The sequence below is a fragment of the Electrophorus electricus genome, chromosome 16, assembly GCF_041902795.1.
Source record: "Electrophorus electricus isolate QZ-2024a chromosome 16, ASM4190279v1, whole genome shotgun sequence".
Taxonomy (NCBI): Eukaryota; Metazoa; Chordata; class Actinopteri; order Gymnotiformes; family Gymnotidae; genus Electrophorus; species Electrophorus electricus.
This window is the reverse complement of record NC_137512.1, coordinates 22,777,136-22,792,902: the sequence shown is the minus strand read 5'-3', so window position 1 is coordinate 22,792,902 and position 15,767 is coordinate 22,777,136. Positions and strand designations below refer to the sequence as shown.

The 15,767-nt window shown below is 42.5% G+C and overlaps 2 protein-coding genes across 5 annotated transcripts; one reads left to right on the top strand and one right to left on the bottom strand.

Moving 5' to 3' along the window:
* Positions 1-145: 145 nt before the first annotated feature.
* borcs5 (BLOC-1 related complex subunit 5) lies at positions 146-3,015 on the bottom strand. 3 transcript variants are annotated; one of them, XM_027019626.2, is made up of 5 exons: positions 2,929-3,015; positions 2,360-2,430; positions 1,656-1,799; positions 1,219-1,376; positions 146-855 (listed from the first exon to the last, which is right to left on the bottom strand). In XM_027019626.2, exons 2-5 carry the CDS (start codon positions 2,415-2,417, stop codon positions 628-630), a joined length of 588 nt encoding a protein of 195 aa, XP_026875427.1. In that variant the 5' UTR covers positions 2,418-2,430; positions 2,929-3,015; the 3' UTR covers positions 146-627. The 3 variants fall into 3 exon arrangements, with proteins under 3 accessions (XP_026875427.1, XP_026875425.1, XP_026875426.1); XM_027019624.3 differs by having other exon boundaries at positions 2,615-2,990; XM_027019625.3 differs by having other exon boundaries at positions 2,686-2,990.
* A 1,079-nt stretch (positions 3,016-4,094) lies between these two features.
* bmal1a (basic helix-loop-helix ARNT like 1a) lies at positions 4,095-15,487 on the top strand. Of its 2 annotated transcripts, XM_035532120.2 has the most exons (19): positions 4,095-4,251; positions 7,726-7,777; positions 8,211-8,358; positions 8,472-8,492; positions 9,354-9,392; positions 9,477-9,515; positions 9,812-9,969; positions 10,108-10,187; positions 10,291-10,383; positions 10,487-10,604; positions 10,897-11,046; positions 11,376-11,622; positions 12,188-12,294; positions 12,423-12,573; positions 12,808-12,896; positions 13,175-13,283; positions 13,417-13,510; positions 13,825-13,918; positions 14,784-15,487. In XM_035532120.2, exons 2-19 carry the CDS (start codon positions 7,765-7,767, stop codon positions 14,939-14,941), a joined length of 1,908 nt encoding a protein of 635 aa, XP_035388013.1. In that variant the 5' UTR covers positions 4,095-4,251; positions 7,726-7,764; the 3' UTR covers positions 14,942-15,487. The 2 variants fall into 2 exon arrangements, with proteins under 2 accessions (XP_035388013.1, XP_026875445.2); XM_027019644.3 differs by lacking the exon at positions 7,726-7,777 and having other exon boundaries at positions 4,114-4,251.
* The last annotated feature ends 280 nt before the right edge of the window (positions 15,488-15,767 follow it).

Here is a 15,767-nt window from a genome sequence, read left to right as displayed (position 1 = left end):
TCAAAAGGGGTGCTCTTTGCTGCCACCTTCTGGATTGGAGTGGTACATTGCTGAATGTTGAAATGATCAAAGATGAACCGAATTAATCTTATTTTCAAAACCAAAAAATACGTGTGGTGTTAATTCCAGTCACAATTCACAATAATGATATCCCAATGAAAAATGTTTTATTTCTTCAACCATATTCTGGAATCAAAGCAGAAACTTAAGTTATAGCCCATGTGGGTTTTTCATCAAAAATGTTTTTTTTTCTTCCTTGGAATCGTTGCAACAGTAGCAAATAAAACATTGACATGTAAATCTAACTTTTTTTAAAAATCAGAACACAAACTGTAAAAAAGTATTTAAAAGTTTTTTTACACTGATTTATTTACATAAGATTTTTCATTATACACATTTCAAGTGTCACTTTATCAATGTTCAATTATGCACCTTTTATAGTCTTTAACATCAAACTGATTCCTGGTCTAGGTTCACAGAGCATGCATGCATCATGCACGCTTGCTGCAAGACCTCTGCTGAAAGTTCTGATGGCAATATCCTGAGAATGCAGGCTAAGCGCATTACAGTTCTTTCATCCCAGGGAACAAGCGCTGAACCCTGGGTAGCGTCATGCCCTGTGTGGGTCTACTTGAGCTCTCCCTCAGGCTTCATGCTAAAGGGCTCCAGCCGCTCACTCTCAGGCAGCAGGTTGTTGAGCCTCTCCATCAGAGGAACGGTCTGGTCGATGCCCATCTGGATGCGCCGCAAAATCATCGACATCTCGTTCACCTTCTGGATCTGCTCGGCGTACTTGGCATAGCGCTTCTGCCTGTCCTGCATGATGCTGAAGAGCGCCTCCACAGACAGGTCCATCTGCACATCGAGCAGAGCAGGCACACACTGAAATAAACACTGACGCTGATGTCGAATAGAATTAAAAAAAAAAAAATCATATATATTTATATCTTTAAATGTGTAACCCAGCATGAAGCACATTTTCTAACAGTATGTAGGGTAAATGTACAGTTTAAAAACAACACAATGCTCTTTTTAAATCTATCAGACAGATTTATAAACCTGACCAGTGTTAGAACTGGCAAACCATCGCAGTGACATTTTCATGGGTGCCATCTTGGTGCGTAGTTGCTGTCTAAAAGCCAAGTGTCAAGACTGCACACACACACACACAGGCCAGTCAGCACCATCGCTGGCTTTTAAAGGGCAGTGCTGCAGTACCTCTTTGATCCTCTTCACCAGGGCGTTCTGATCGAAGGCCACGGCCTCAGCACACTGGTGGAGGTGGTCCTGATAGCGCAAGCACAGCTGCAGCACCTGCGCTGAGTCCAGCTTCTCCAGAGACACTGTGCTAGGAGACGTCTGTCCACTCAGGACACCTGACAAGATTGGAGCTTTTGTTTCCAGCTACATTTCACACGTTCTTTCCTTCCTGTGCACCAGAGGTGGAGGGACCACAAAAGCTGATGCGCCAAGGAAATCGAACACTGCGTTTACATGAGTCCATGAAGTCTCAACCAAAAACTGACGTATAGAAATTATTTCAGTAGAAGCTGGAAAGTTAGCAAGGGCACACAGGTTGTTTGTTTGTTTTTGCCAGGCCACAGAGGTGAGACTTGATGTACTGATGTACTGCAGTCAATCACATGAACTCTTACCCTTCAACAGAGGTTGAAAGGTGGGGATCTCTTGAAGTTTGATGACATCAGGGTCATTATGGATGTTGCGTAATGATTGTGTTCCTGGAGCAACCACCACTATGTCATCCATTTTCGCTCTTTGTTTTGCTGGTGAGGGGACAACTAACACACACACACACACACACACACACACACACACACAAAATTACTGGAGTTAATCATTCATAATAACATAGCACAGTATTTTGTATCAATGAAATTCTGCATTTTACTATGTAAATTCTATAGAGCCACCAGACCTAAAAAGATAAAGTACAATATTTGTAAAACCACACATTTTGCATATACCTTCACTTTATTAGGATCATTTATGAATTAGTGACTTGTAAGTACACAGTTAGAGCCTTTAGCCCATCTCATAATCCACACTAAGGCTCTTAAACAATGTTCAGTTTTCTTGCAAGATGTCGATTTAGAAGGTGGCTGTTAAATGGTGCATAACAACGGGGCTAAAATCTGTAACTACATCAATAAAATCTCCCTATAAGAAATGACCTAATACAGTGATCACTGAATGAGGGGGAAAGTATAGGTTTTTAATAAAATGAGTGGCAAATTTATACATTCAGATCTATATACAATTAATCGTGGATTACATGCAAAAACAGGGAAGCCATAAAGTAAATCCTAATGAAGGAAGGGACCTCGTATACAAAACGTACCTGAAGAACTGTAGTCGGAATGCTTGTGATCAGCATCACCACTTTGCTCCGCACCCATAGTTGGTTGTTTCCTGTGAAACAACTCTGCTTTAGTCCTCCGGCACACTTACGAGATCTTTTATTATTCTCATGTAGATACAAACTGCGCGTGTTTGAAATCCAATAAAGTACTGTTTAACTATAATGTATACTGCGTTCCTTTGGGTGATTTAACAGCTCAGTCGGAAAGATTGGTTGTAACAATCACCGACTTACCGTATAGATTGACTTTAATTTTAGATATCTACTTGCTACTGCAATGACCGATGCAACGTTTTTCTGCCCACCTAGACAGCTGTTAGCTATCCGAGATGCTCCGCTTTGCTGAATGACGCCGTTATATTCGCCTAGTTAGCATTAGCTCGTCATTAGCATTAGCTTTGTCGTGTCCGCGACATGCTCAGTCTTGTGTCATTCACTGGAGTCGGAACAACTCCCAACGTTCAAGCGATCTAGAAGCTGTAAGGCTGTGAGGACCTTGTTTCTATCACAATCTTCGAGGTTTTAGGCTGCTAGCTAGTTTAAGATACCTTTCCAGCTGGGATTACAACAGACGCAGAATGATGACCAAAACGATTGACATATGACGTGGTTCAACCCCTCTCCCGCAAAAGAAATCACACACACACACACACACACACACACACACACACACACACACACACACACACACACACACACACACACACACACACACACACACACACACACACACACACACAAATAAATAAAAATAACAAAAAAACAAAACAGTCGTGTGTTGTATTTCTTGCAAGATCATTAAATAATAAAAGGTTTACTGCAAAAATAAATAAACAAGCAAGCAAACAAACAGTCGAATTAGCACTAACTGCCTTCTTCAAAGACTTCACTTTCATTCATGACAAATGTAATGTTTTTCTGTCATGATTTCAGAATAACGCTAAATGCAAGTATAACATGCAACAGTCATTAAGGCATTTATCAGGAAGGTATGGGTCATTGCATGTTAAATTTTAGAATATATTATTAAAGCTATCCTATGAATAAAGCAATTTACAATACCAGCAATGATTAAATTAATCAAAAGGTGTATTAATTAAGGCTGACTGTAATAAAATCAGAATAACGCTTCCTATCCCTGACTCAGGAAAATTCAAGCGCATTATATCTGCGAACACACAATCATCTGTGCTCACTAAACTTCGTAGAAAAACAATGTGCATTTGTGCATTAATTGCATGTGCCAGTGTGCAGTGATTGCCTTTAATAATTAAATAACCTTTAAATGTTATGTACAAATTGCCACACTACATAAACGTTTTTATAACAATTTTCATCATCACGCGTTAAAAATACATTTCCTATTCTTGACAAACGCGCTTTTATTTGTTTCTCTTTTATTGTTTTGCTTTCCATTCCTGTTGAGTGCCACCACTGTCCGTCACTTGCAGTAGCCCTTCTCGTTCCAAAGACTTTTAAGATGTGATACAAAAGTAACCGCACCAGCCATTCTGAAATATTAATATGAGTTACAATGTAACAACGTGTAATTACATTTCTACACTGTAAAACACCCATCCTATGTTGGAACTGTCGGCCATGTCTCCAAATCGTGACGACCAGTATGTCCTCTGATTGGCTAATGCATGTGTCCATTTCCTAGTTGTGGTTTGCAAACTTCTTCCTGATTGGTGTGAGAAACTGCATAGCTCATTCCAACGACGTAATTGGTTGAAAATGTAGGTTAGTGGCCCGACAGTCACACGAAAAGAAGAAAAGTAGGTCACAGACTGACTCCGTTTATGTCATAGTTCCTCACCCACGAACCGTCAAGCGAGCAGAATTAAGTGTAATGCTGTTTTATTCCTCTGGTAAGTATCTTGTTTTTATGTGTAATCATTAGCCTATCTTTAGGCAATGTGTAGTGTTGCCGGGTCTTGTCGTTTAGACTATGTGTTTTTCCCGCATGGTATCTATTGATTTTTGGGAGGAGGGGCATTAGTGACATTTCTCTGGCAAACGTTACCTAAGTAGCCAGACCTACTAAGTGTGACCGCTTCCTTCTCGTGTATTTTGTTGGCTAAAGGATTGGCAAAATTATTTTATGGTCGAGTCATAACGCGGCACACCTTCGCGCAAAAACACACAACTGATGGAGGATTCTGTGCAAAATCAAGCCGGTTAATCGCCTGCTCTTGTCTCCAGACTGGTGAACGCGCTGTGACTAATGTGTGTCTTTGGGTAGGTGCAGCAAATATAGAAAAATGTCCATTTGACGGGCTTTTACTCCACTGGTGTCAAAGCCAAATAATGGTCGCTAACTTGTTTTCACGTCCTGTCAGTCCTGTTCTCAGACCAGGCTAGGGGCACACGGAGTCCTAAGCCTTACTTGTCAACGTCGTTGACCCAGCCACACACTGTGCTCTTCACGTGGCTTTAGGGCACATAGAGATGGACACAAGTTGGCACACTTGTGTAAAAAATAATGACCGAGGTGTAGTTTTGTGATTCATCGAGTCATGAATGTATAGTTGCATTTATGGCGTTAATCACTGAGCTGCCATTGCCCTACCACGCTATTGTTAGTGGGTGTGAACAGCATTCTATAATAACTCTTGTTTTATAGGGTTGTCTCCCTACCACTGATTCATCTCTGCTTCTCATTCCTTTCTGTATGTAACTTAAGATCAACCCTCCCAACCTGAATTTAAAATAAATGCTTGCCATGTACCAACAATCGACGGTCCCTTTAGGCACTCCTTATTTCAGTAGGTGCGTTTTGTATGTTTGTGTTTCCCATGAATAATTTGTCATCTTTCTTTCTACCAAGTTCATTCATCCCTTGGTAGACGACAGAACTACTGTTGACTGAATATTGTTTGCATGGTGGACAGCATTTACACAGCACTTATACTGATATAATATGCACCGCGTTTGTGGGTGTTTGGCTAGTACAAGATTGTCAGACATGTTTAAATGTGTCATTGCCACTGCTGCTTAACAGTGGTCTGCCACCCAGGAATATTCAGCCAGTAGTACTGCTGTGGTAAGAAACCGACCCTTGACGAAAGCCAAGAGAATGGCTAACGCACACTGTGAATGAGGACGGATGGGCTACAGAGTCTAACTCCACAGCTTTAAAGCGTTTATGGTAACGTGGCTGGTGGATATATTTTTCTATAGAGCTAGCTAACGTACCCAGCTGACTTTTCCAGTGTCAGCCTCTGTTTTCTTGTTTAAAACCAAATGGGCCTAGAAAATCAAACTAATTTGTCTACAAACTCTGCAGGTCGAACAGATTTCTGTGCAAACAAACGCATTCAGAAGCCTTATTTTTTAGGCTAATGGTGATCCATGGATTCTGGAATAAGAAAGATATTTACAGTAGGTGGTTATCTTGTGCATTAGCCCGAGAATGCCAGGGAATCCTCCTTATTCTTTCTCTAATTCACAGTATGATCGTTTAACCAGCAGTTTTGGGGTGACCTAGTTTCAGTGTCTTTTCTCCTGCTTTCTTTGTCTATTTACTTCACTCACATTTGAATATATAAAAGTAGCTCAAGCGTACAAGTGGATTAAGACTAGGCCTATATTTAGAGTACAACTCTGCAGGCCATTTAGATCACATATATAAATTAACATAGCCAGTTCATATTTCTAACCTTATGCCCAGTAAGGTCTGTGGAAAGCTGTTGACATTTCACTTTATAGTGGTTACCTATACCCAGCCTCATGTTTTAAAGATGGAGACCAACAGAAGAGGTGTGCTTGGAGTTGCTTGCCATGTCTCTGAGTTCAAGCTTTAAGTTTAGGAAGACTAAACGTCTAGTACTTTTGCCACAGTTTGTTTTGAGCTATGATAGAACAGCACTTCCACTTATCTAAATGTGACCTAGATTACATGCTTTCCAGGAAATGTACTGGCAGCCAGAGGGCTTTGCTGATGAAGTGACCTCTGTCTGACTGGCAAATACCATTCAGTGTTTGGCCGTGGGAGTGTAAGGACTGGGGCACTGAAATCAACACAGCAATGTTTAGGCAGTCCAAATGTTTCTCACAGTTTGGACTGCCTAAACATTGCTGTGTTCAGGAAATAAACATTTGGTATGTCCAGTTTACCTATTGCTACAAGCAACAAGACAAACAATGCTTGGAGCAGGTTTATTTTTGTTTACATAAGAATACTGATTCATATTGATAAAATATATTTTATATTGCTAAAAATACTTGAGACCTGAAAATGTTTGTGAAAAGCATTAGTATTTCAGACAATTTGTGTGATTTAGTTTGGTAAATTTAAAGATTAGTTTTAAAATTAAGCATCAATGAACTTTGAGCCGCAGTTTTAATTCAACACCATAGTGCTAACAATTAAGTGTGCTATAGCTGGGTCTCCTGGAGGGTCACTGCTGATACAGGATCAGCCTTTGTGACTGAGCAGAACACCTTATACAGCTGATGAATCTGGTCCTGGGTCAGCTCGCAGACTGACTGATCAGTCCTGATTTCCATGTGATAGGCCTTATATTCTGCTTGTGAAGCCTTGAAACCTAATACAAATGCTGCCCATGTGATGTTGCTCTTTGACTTGAGGAATATTGTCATGTTTGCAAGACAGAATCAGCTCTCCTGAGAGTGCAGAGATGTCTTTACTGTAGGGCTAAACAACAAGTTTCTTAGCTGTTAGTCTGGCCTTTGCAGTACTGATATGGCAGGAGGCTGTAATATTCAAATTTGTCCTCTGAGCCTCCTCACAAACCACAGATGTTCCAAAGGCAGGTTTTTGTCAGCATTTCACCAAATTACAACATTCACAAGATCAAGCATGTAGATACCTGGAGTCAAAATAACACAGACCAGTCATTAAGATTGTCTCAGGAACAGTTCACCAGTGTCACTTTAATTTATTGCAAAGAACATTACAGTCTCAGTAGGTGGGAATGTAGTTGTAATTAGCTGTCATAATTTGTTCTTATTCCTGGCTAGACATGCTGTGCAGTATGATGACTGCCTTTGTACTGCCATTGTACTGGCAATTGTACTGCCACTGTCCTGGAAACTGTACTGCCACTCTAATGGCAACTGCCTTTGGGCAACAAAAAGTGAATTAAGATAAACAAGGAAAAGTTCTAAGATCCTTGTGGGTGGCTAATGCCAGCAATGCAGAAGTCTTGTGCAGTGGTGAAGGCAGCTAGGTGGGGATCCAGCAGACACACAGGGACCCTCGCTTAAAGCTCCCACCAGGCTTTGCAACAAAGCTGGCTTTGTTGGTGGTCTTCTTGGTTGTACCTGTTCTCACCCCATCCAGATCCTTACCAGTCATCTCCTGTTCTTTCTGATTCCAGGAGATTGCTGCTGGATTTGTGTTGAAAACAGCTATCTGGATGAATTTGTGTGGTGAGTGTGTTAAGCTAATATTACACTCAGGAATCAGAATTTATTTGTGTTTTAACTGCAGTGAGGTCTCAGCTCTCTAGTCCAAATTGTTGGTTGCATCCATTTTGAAATGTAATGTGTATCAGATACATTGAATAATTGCTGAACATACTGACGGGAAAGCAGAATGTAACAAATTTTAAAATTCCTTTTCAGTTGTGGTTACATTAATACTTGCCCAATCAACTAGTTTTTAGTAAACCAACCTGGAGCAGTCTGGAGCAGATGTCTATGCTCATATATTTTGGTATTCCAGGCATGATGTTACAGTAACATTCATGAACAAAATAAGCTGTACACACACACACACACACACACACACAGACACATTCTTGCATATTTGTATGTGTAACTAAAGGGCTGGTTTTACATGAACATGAATTCTCGTCTCTAGAAGATCCAATGGCAGACCAAAGAATGGACATCTCCTCCACTATGAACGAGTTCATGTCTCCCAGTTCCAGAGACCTGATCAGTAGCTCTGTGGGTACGCCAGGCCTGGACTACACACGCAAAAGGAAGGGCAGCACCACCGAGTACCAGTGAGCGCACCCACACACCTGCTCCACCAGTAATGACCAGTAGCCAGTGTGGCACCATATTTCTGTCCATTCTTTTTTTGTAACCCTATATTATTTTGATTTTGATTTTCCAGGATTGATGGGTTTTCATTTGAGTAAGTATAACTATTTCCTACAATCTCTTATTTTGTTTTCCCATAAAGTAGTGGGCATGTGTGTATCAAATGTCTGAGATAAAGAGAGCTGATCGGGGATCACGTGTTGTCTTTAATGTACTACTTAATGTACTTATATGAGAAGAGGGAATATGGCTGTTATGTTTTAAATGTATAGTCATTGTAATTTAAATAAGAGTCTCGACTGGTGCTCAGTATGTCTCTTTAATTCATCACTCATCACTGGTCAGCACAAAGTACAAACACAAATACAGCACTATTTAGGCCTTTAGTGTCTTTTAGCACTGTGAAAATGACACAAAGGCATACAAACAACACAAACATTTTACATCATTCACAAATTCAGAACATCAAAATAGCAGTGCATAAATATAAAGAGTAACGGCATCAAAACTCTCGACAATTCATTCTGTATGTTATATGAATTACTTAGCTAATTAAACGTGACAATGAATATATGACAACACACAATCTTCTCTTATTTAGTCACATTAAAAATAAACAACAGATAGGCTCAAATGACAAATTTGTGCAAATGCCAGTGATTGCCTAAAGCTGAACAAAACCTTATAAACGTAGACATCCAGACCCACCAGCTACTTTAAAGAAGTTCCTTTCCCCATGTGCAAACTACAGTACCACACAAGGGACAAATTGCATTTCCACAATCATAAATTCACACCCTCATTTCAAAACGGATATACAATTTGCAAATATTGTACTAACTTACAAACACACAGACCAACCCAAACCGATCTCATGAGTCAAACAGTACAAACACAAATCTCAAGTCATACATCCCCCATTTCTGATAATCTTTACATATTTTTATTTCCACAGTGATAGTATGGACACAGATAAGGAAAAACAACTTGGAAGGTAAATCCTCCAACATTTCCCCTTTAATTTCACATAAATTATTCTGAAGAATGTTTTTGGGCTCACGCAAACCCATTCCTCTAGTTCCAGAGACGAGCAGCAAGGCCGGATGAAAAATGCCAGGTAACGTCCTGACACGGGACCCCTGAGGACCCAGAACCCAGGCCTCTCCTCATTCCACAGGCATGGGAAAGCCTGCAGGACACGGAAGCTCACCAACATATGGAAGCTAATTCCTGCCAGGCGGTCGCCTTGAACCCCCATCTCTCTCTCACATTTATTGTATTCGCATCCCTTGTGAGGTGTTTTGGGGTTTTTGTTCCTTTTTCTTTCTCTTTTTTGTGTTTTTGGTTTTTTTTTTGCTTGCGTGAAGCCATGGGTGAACGCAGTCAGCCAAGTAGCTGTCCTCTCTGTTCCAGGGAAGCCCACAGTCAGATCGAGAAGAGACGCAGGGACAAGATGAACAGCTTCATCGATGAACTGGCCTCCCTCGTGCCCACCTGTAATGCCATGTCCCGCAAGCTGGACAAGTTGACGGTCCTGCGCATGGCCGTGCAGCACATGAAGACGCTGCGAGGTGGGAAGACCACTGTGCCCTTGGATCCCACCGCCACCCTCTGAAATGCAACCAGGACCACATTCCTGGCTGCCTTTGTGTTCTTGTCATGCATGTTGAAGTTCGCGTGTTTAGTTCACGTGTTTCTCTTCATCGTAGGGGCTACAAATCCATACACAGAAGCAAACTATAAACCAGCATTCTTATCAGATGATGAGCTGAAGCATTTGATATTGAGGGTAGGTTTCAGGCTGTTTTTTGACTTTGTGCATAGTTGCTGAATACTGAGTGCAAGATGAGCACTGGTGCTTGGTGTAATCGCCCATCCAACCCTCTCCACAGGCTGCTGATGGATTCCTCTTCGTTGTGGGCTGTGATCGTGGCAAGATTCTCTTTGTGTCAGAATCAGTTTATAAAATTCTCAACTATAGTCAGGTGTGTTTTTAAAGGCTTTTTAAATCTGTCATACATACCTTTTCTTACTTTTTACCAGCACTTAAGTGTTTTTTGTTTGTTTTGTTTGTTATTATTCCCTTAGAATGACCTGATAGGCCAGAGTCTGTTTGACTACCTGCATCCCAAGGACATTGCCAAAGTGAAGGAGCAACTGTCATCTTCCGATACAGCTCCACGAGAACGACTCATCGATGCCAAAAGTACATCCATATCTCGTATTCCACCGCATCATAAAATGCAGAGTAAAGTGAGATGGCTAGAGATACTGGGCTCTGTTTTCAGCTAAGCTTTTAAGCTTGGCTGTTGAGTCACAGTTTCCATTCAGTTTAGACAAAGGTCACTATTAGTTCAGAGAATAAATGAAATGGTTTGGCTGATAAATAATGCGCTCTCTCTCTCTCTCTCTCTGTCGCTCTCCCCTTTCTTTCTCTCTCTCTCTCTCTCTCTCTCTCTCTCTCTCTCTCTCTCTCTCTCTCTCTCTCACTCTCTCAGCTGGTCTGCCTGTGAAGACTGACATCACTCCGGGGCCCTCCAGGCTGTGCTCAGGAGCACGACGCTCCTTCTTCTGCCGGATGAAGTGCAACCGGCCCTCTGTCAAACTGGAAGACAAAGACTTTCCCTCCACCTGTTCCAAGAAGAAAGGTAGCCATGTTTTCTCCAGCGCGGCAGCAGTGGGAGCAGGGCCCGCCAGACGGCTGGGACTCCCGTGCAGGCACTTGCAAAAGATGATTCATCAAAAGTGATTTTGAAAATAAGGGAATGTGTGTATGTTCCCCCCAAGCTGCTCAATCTGAGAAATGCATCCAGTGAAATGCTAAACAACAGTTAAACAGCAGCTGTTATGACACACACAACCAGTCCATTAATGTCTGATACAGCAGCTTTGGATAGATCGGCCTTCCCCGTGACATGAAGACCAGGCCGTGTGGCCTGGTGGTGCTTGTTATAACCTCACACTCTTCTCCCCACAGCCGACCGCAAGTGCTTCTGCACCATCCACAGCACGGGCTACCTGAAGAGCTGGCCGCCCACCAAGATGGGCCTGGACGAGGACGGCGAGCCCGACAACGAGGGCTGTAACCTCAGCTGCCTGGTGGCCATCGGCCGCCTGCACCCCCACATTGTGGCGCAGCCCCTGAACGGCGACATCCGCGTCAAGCCCACCGAGTACGTCTCCCGCCACGCCATCGACGGCAAGTTCGTCTTCGTGGACCAGAGGTGAGGGCTCTTTCACCACGCTGCAGCCGTAATGCCTGGAAATAGATGTTATCATTCTTAATTACTGACTTACAAATTGATATCGTCAGGTTTGCACATTACACTCTTTCATTTCATGGAATAACAACAATGAGGTTTTATCACTTTTAAATGAACTTGAAGCACCTTAACCACATAAAAGAATACATATGGTATATATTCTTTGATTAACTAAAAATTGTTTAGGAAAAAAAAAACATGCAGGTGAGAAAGTTAGAAGCCTTATTGGTTGTCACGCATCCTGTCCAGTAAGTCCATGATCTCCTTTGGTAGGACCTCTTAAGTGGGTAATACTTGCTTACAGCTCGTCACGCTAAAAGCACCCCATGCTTTGTGCAGTTCTAATTTGTTAAACCCAAATATGAACTTAGTTGGGCTTTTAATGGATTTATACTGCTAGGCTGTATACCTATTGCTCCTTGAAGACATATTGGTTCTTATAGGTATTAAATAATTAACATGCGCATGAATGTATAAATAAATTATGCATACATGAAATATATAAATAAATGATGTTTCCTTTTAGAGCAACTGCCATTTTAGGGTATTTACCCCAGGAGCTACTGGGAACATCCTTCTACGAGTATTTTCATCAGGATGACATCAGTCATCTCGCAGAGTGCCACAGACAAGGTGTGTGTTTTAGTCAGAAAATTTATTTGCTGTCAGGCTTTTTCTCAAAGTAAAATTAATTGCTTGCTTGCCTTAGGCTGGCTATGAATGACTGACAAATTAGTAAAATAACCTTCTGTTGCTCTTAGTTCTACAGATGAGAGAAAAAATTAATACAAACTGCTACAAGTTTAAGATCAAAGACGGCTCCTTCATCACTCTGCGTAGCCGATGGTTCAGCTTCATGAACCCCTGGACCAAAGAGGTGGAGTACATCGTCTCCACCAACACTGTGGTGTCGTAAGTCCCTTCTCTTTAAGACCAAGTGACCTCACAGTCAGGGTCCTCATGGGCTGGGCGTTTTAGTACCTGTTTCCTTATGGTGGAGGGAGCTGAAGCAAGAGCAGTACCCCTAAGGTTGTGTGCCATTTCTCAGGTAGAACTCGTCCATATGCAGTGCGCCTCACCCTGCCTTGCCTCCCAAGGCAGTGTGCTATCAGTGCGTGATTGGTGGTTCTCTGTCTGCTGTTCCAGAGGCAGCGTGCTGGAAGGAACTGACCCCAGCTACCCGCAGTCAGCAGCCTCCCCTCAGAGCATGGACAGTGTGCTCACCTCCGGAGACGGTCAGATCACTTGCCACTATCTCACTCCCCACACAGAAAGCTAACAGCGAGGCAGGGGTATAAGCTAGGAGCCTAGAACTACAACACTGCACTCAGTGGAGGTTAAAAGTTTGTAGGCTCAATGTGGGATTCAGATAAGGAGCACAAACCAGCAGTAGAGCCATCACGGAAATGCCATTCTGGCTGCACACACCTGCAAGGTTCGGCGAAGTGAGGAAGTGTGTGTGTGTGTGTGTGTGTGTGGTGTCTGCACTTTGGTACTTTGGTGGGTCTGGCAGGTGGAGGAAAGCGGACCCTCCAGACAGTGCCAGGCATCCCCGGGGGCACGCGAGCTGGAGCAGGCAAAATCGGTCGCATGATTGCTGAGGAGGTGATGGAGATCCAGAGGTGAGCGGAGGAAGCCTGGCCCCAAACGCTGAGGCCTGAGCTCTAATGTCTCACACACACACACACACACACACACACACACACACACACACGTCTCTCTCCCTTCCTCTGCCCTTGTCTTGCTGTTCTCCAGGATCCGAGGCTCTTCCCCCTCCAGTTGTGGTTCCAGCCCCCTCAACATCACAAGTACTCCACCTCCGGACACCTGTTCTCCAGGGGGCAAGAAAGTAAGGGGACATCCATATTACTCCTCTCTCACACTCTTTCTCTGTCTGTTTCTCTTTGTCTCCCTCTCTCCCTCCTACTATTTTGAACGTGTCAAACAATGTTCACTGTTTTCTCTCAGCATTAGCTAATAAACTTGATAATGCCTTTCAAGAAACTCCTACATGAATGAATAAAGATCAGCTTCCATATTTCCTTCATATATAATGTGCTGTTGACTTGTAACTGAGTTGTGGAGCAGATGTAGGCTCTTGTTTTCAGATCCTACACTGCTAATTAAGGCAATGAGATGTTTCTAATGCTGTTTCCTTTATAGATTCAAAATGGAATCCCCCCAGACTTATCCTCTACTGTCATTGTGCCTGGACCAGACTCAATAGGTTACCCTTACTCCAACAACTCCATAATGAGTAAGTTTCTTTTTTTACCATAACCTTGGATTAGACTGTACATGGATTAGGACTCACTAGTGGAGTGTTCCTTATCTGCACTGCAGTGTTCTTTCTTACAAATTGATGGCGTTGGGAAAATAGTTTGTACATTGATTTTTGTTAGACAACTAAGCAGAATTATTAGGAGTTGGGATTGTTTTTTGTGTGCTCGTCTGTTTACCTGCTCTGACAGATGCGGATACAGTCTTGTTGGACTCTATATGATAGAATGTAAAACCCTGGCTCTGACACCATACACTAGCATATGAGAAATACAACCACACCCAGCCCTACTCTTTCTGCCTAGTTTCCACTGCAGCACTGTGCAGTATCTTTGTGATGCACCACTTTTTCTAGGTTTCTAGGGGCAGTTGCCGGTAGCTCAGTGGTTAAGGTTCTTGATTAGTAAACAGAAGATTGCCAGAGCAAGCCGCACTGCTGCCAAGTTCCACTGTTGAGCAGGCCCCTTCACTTCAATTGCTCAAGTTGACCTCTTACATAATTGTAAATCGCTTTGGATAAAAGTGTCAGCTAAATGTCATTAAATAAAAATGTTTACAGTTAGAGGCTATAAATGATGTGATTTGTGTTAGCACTTGTCCAGGTCTTCCATCAGTGATACCATATCACAGGTTTGCTGTTGGTTAAACATTTTGGATAGCAGATTATCCATTAGAGACACTGAAGTATGTGGAATCTCTAGCAACCAGGTTTGGTTTTCAGTTGCATTTGGATGTTTAGAGTCAAGTCTGGTCGGTATTGAACACTGCAGGGCACTGTATCTACAGGCTTTGAATTGGACATCCCTGCTTTGGTCTGTCACTAAGTCACTGTTTTGCTGTAGGTGACAACTCCCATCTGAGTATTGACATCATGGACGAACCTGGTTCCAGCAGCCCCAGTAATGACGAGGCAGCTATGGCTGTCATCATGAGTCTCCTGGAAGCCGATGCCGGCCTGGGTGGACCTGTGGACTTCAGCGACCTGCCCTGGCCCTTGTGAGACCAGCACAACAGCATCTAGCTGCCCCATGGAGCTGCCCCCAATCCGGGGGGTACTGATATCCTGATTCAGGCTCCGGCCCCCCAACGCAGGCCTCTTCAGCCTCTCTGTGGGACAGTTGGAGGAGGAATCACGCTACAACTCATGTGCAGTGGAGTGTAGAGAAAAACAGCACCACCTCTGTCTAAATATAGAAACTCCCACTCAAAACACACACCTCAGTTCAGCTCCACACCACCATCCTCTTGTTTCAGCCATTATCCAGCACGCACACGTCTCTGTATATACTGCACTTATCAGTATGGTACCTGATTCTCACACACACACACACACAGACACACACACAAAAGATCTATTATGTATACTTTTTTTGTTTGTGGTTTGATGTTTTTACACTACAAATGGTATAAATGTTAAATATTACATATGCAGATTGTAACAAATACTGTAATTCTATTATGTAATTCTTTATGCAGAAATATATATGGTAAAGATGTATTGTAACAGCAGTGGATATTTTTTAAATAAAATAAAAAATTAGCAAGAGTTATGCTTCTCAGATTATGCTCACCCATTAGATAATGCTATGATCTTTTGCAGGTTTTGATATTGATGGGGAGCATATTAATTTTCATTAGTAATATCTAAGATTGTACTGCTCTGTGGTGAGTCACAGTGTGACGTTAAGTGGCGTGTTCATGCCATTTCTTTTGCTGGCATTGCTCTCCTCAGCTCTCTATTGGCCCAAAGCCGTGATATTTTTGTTCTATGTTGCCATCCAGTGGCAGAATCTTAAACAATAATTCATTCGTTGCAACAGATGGGG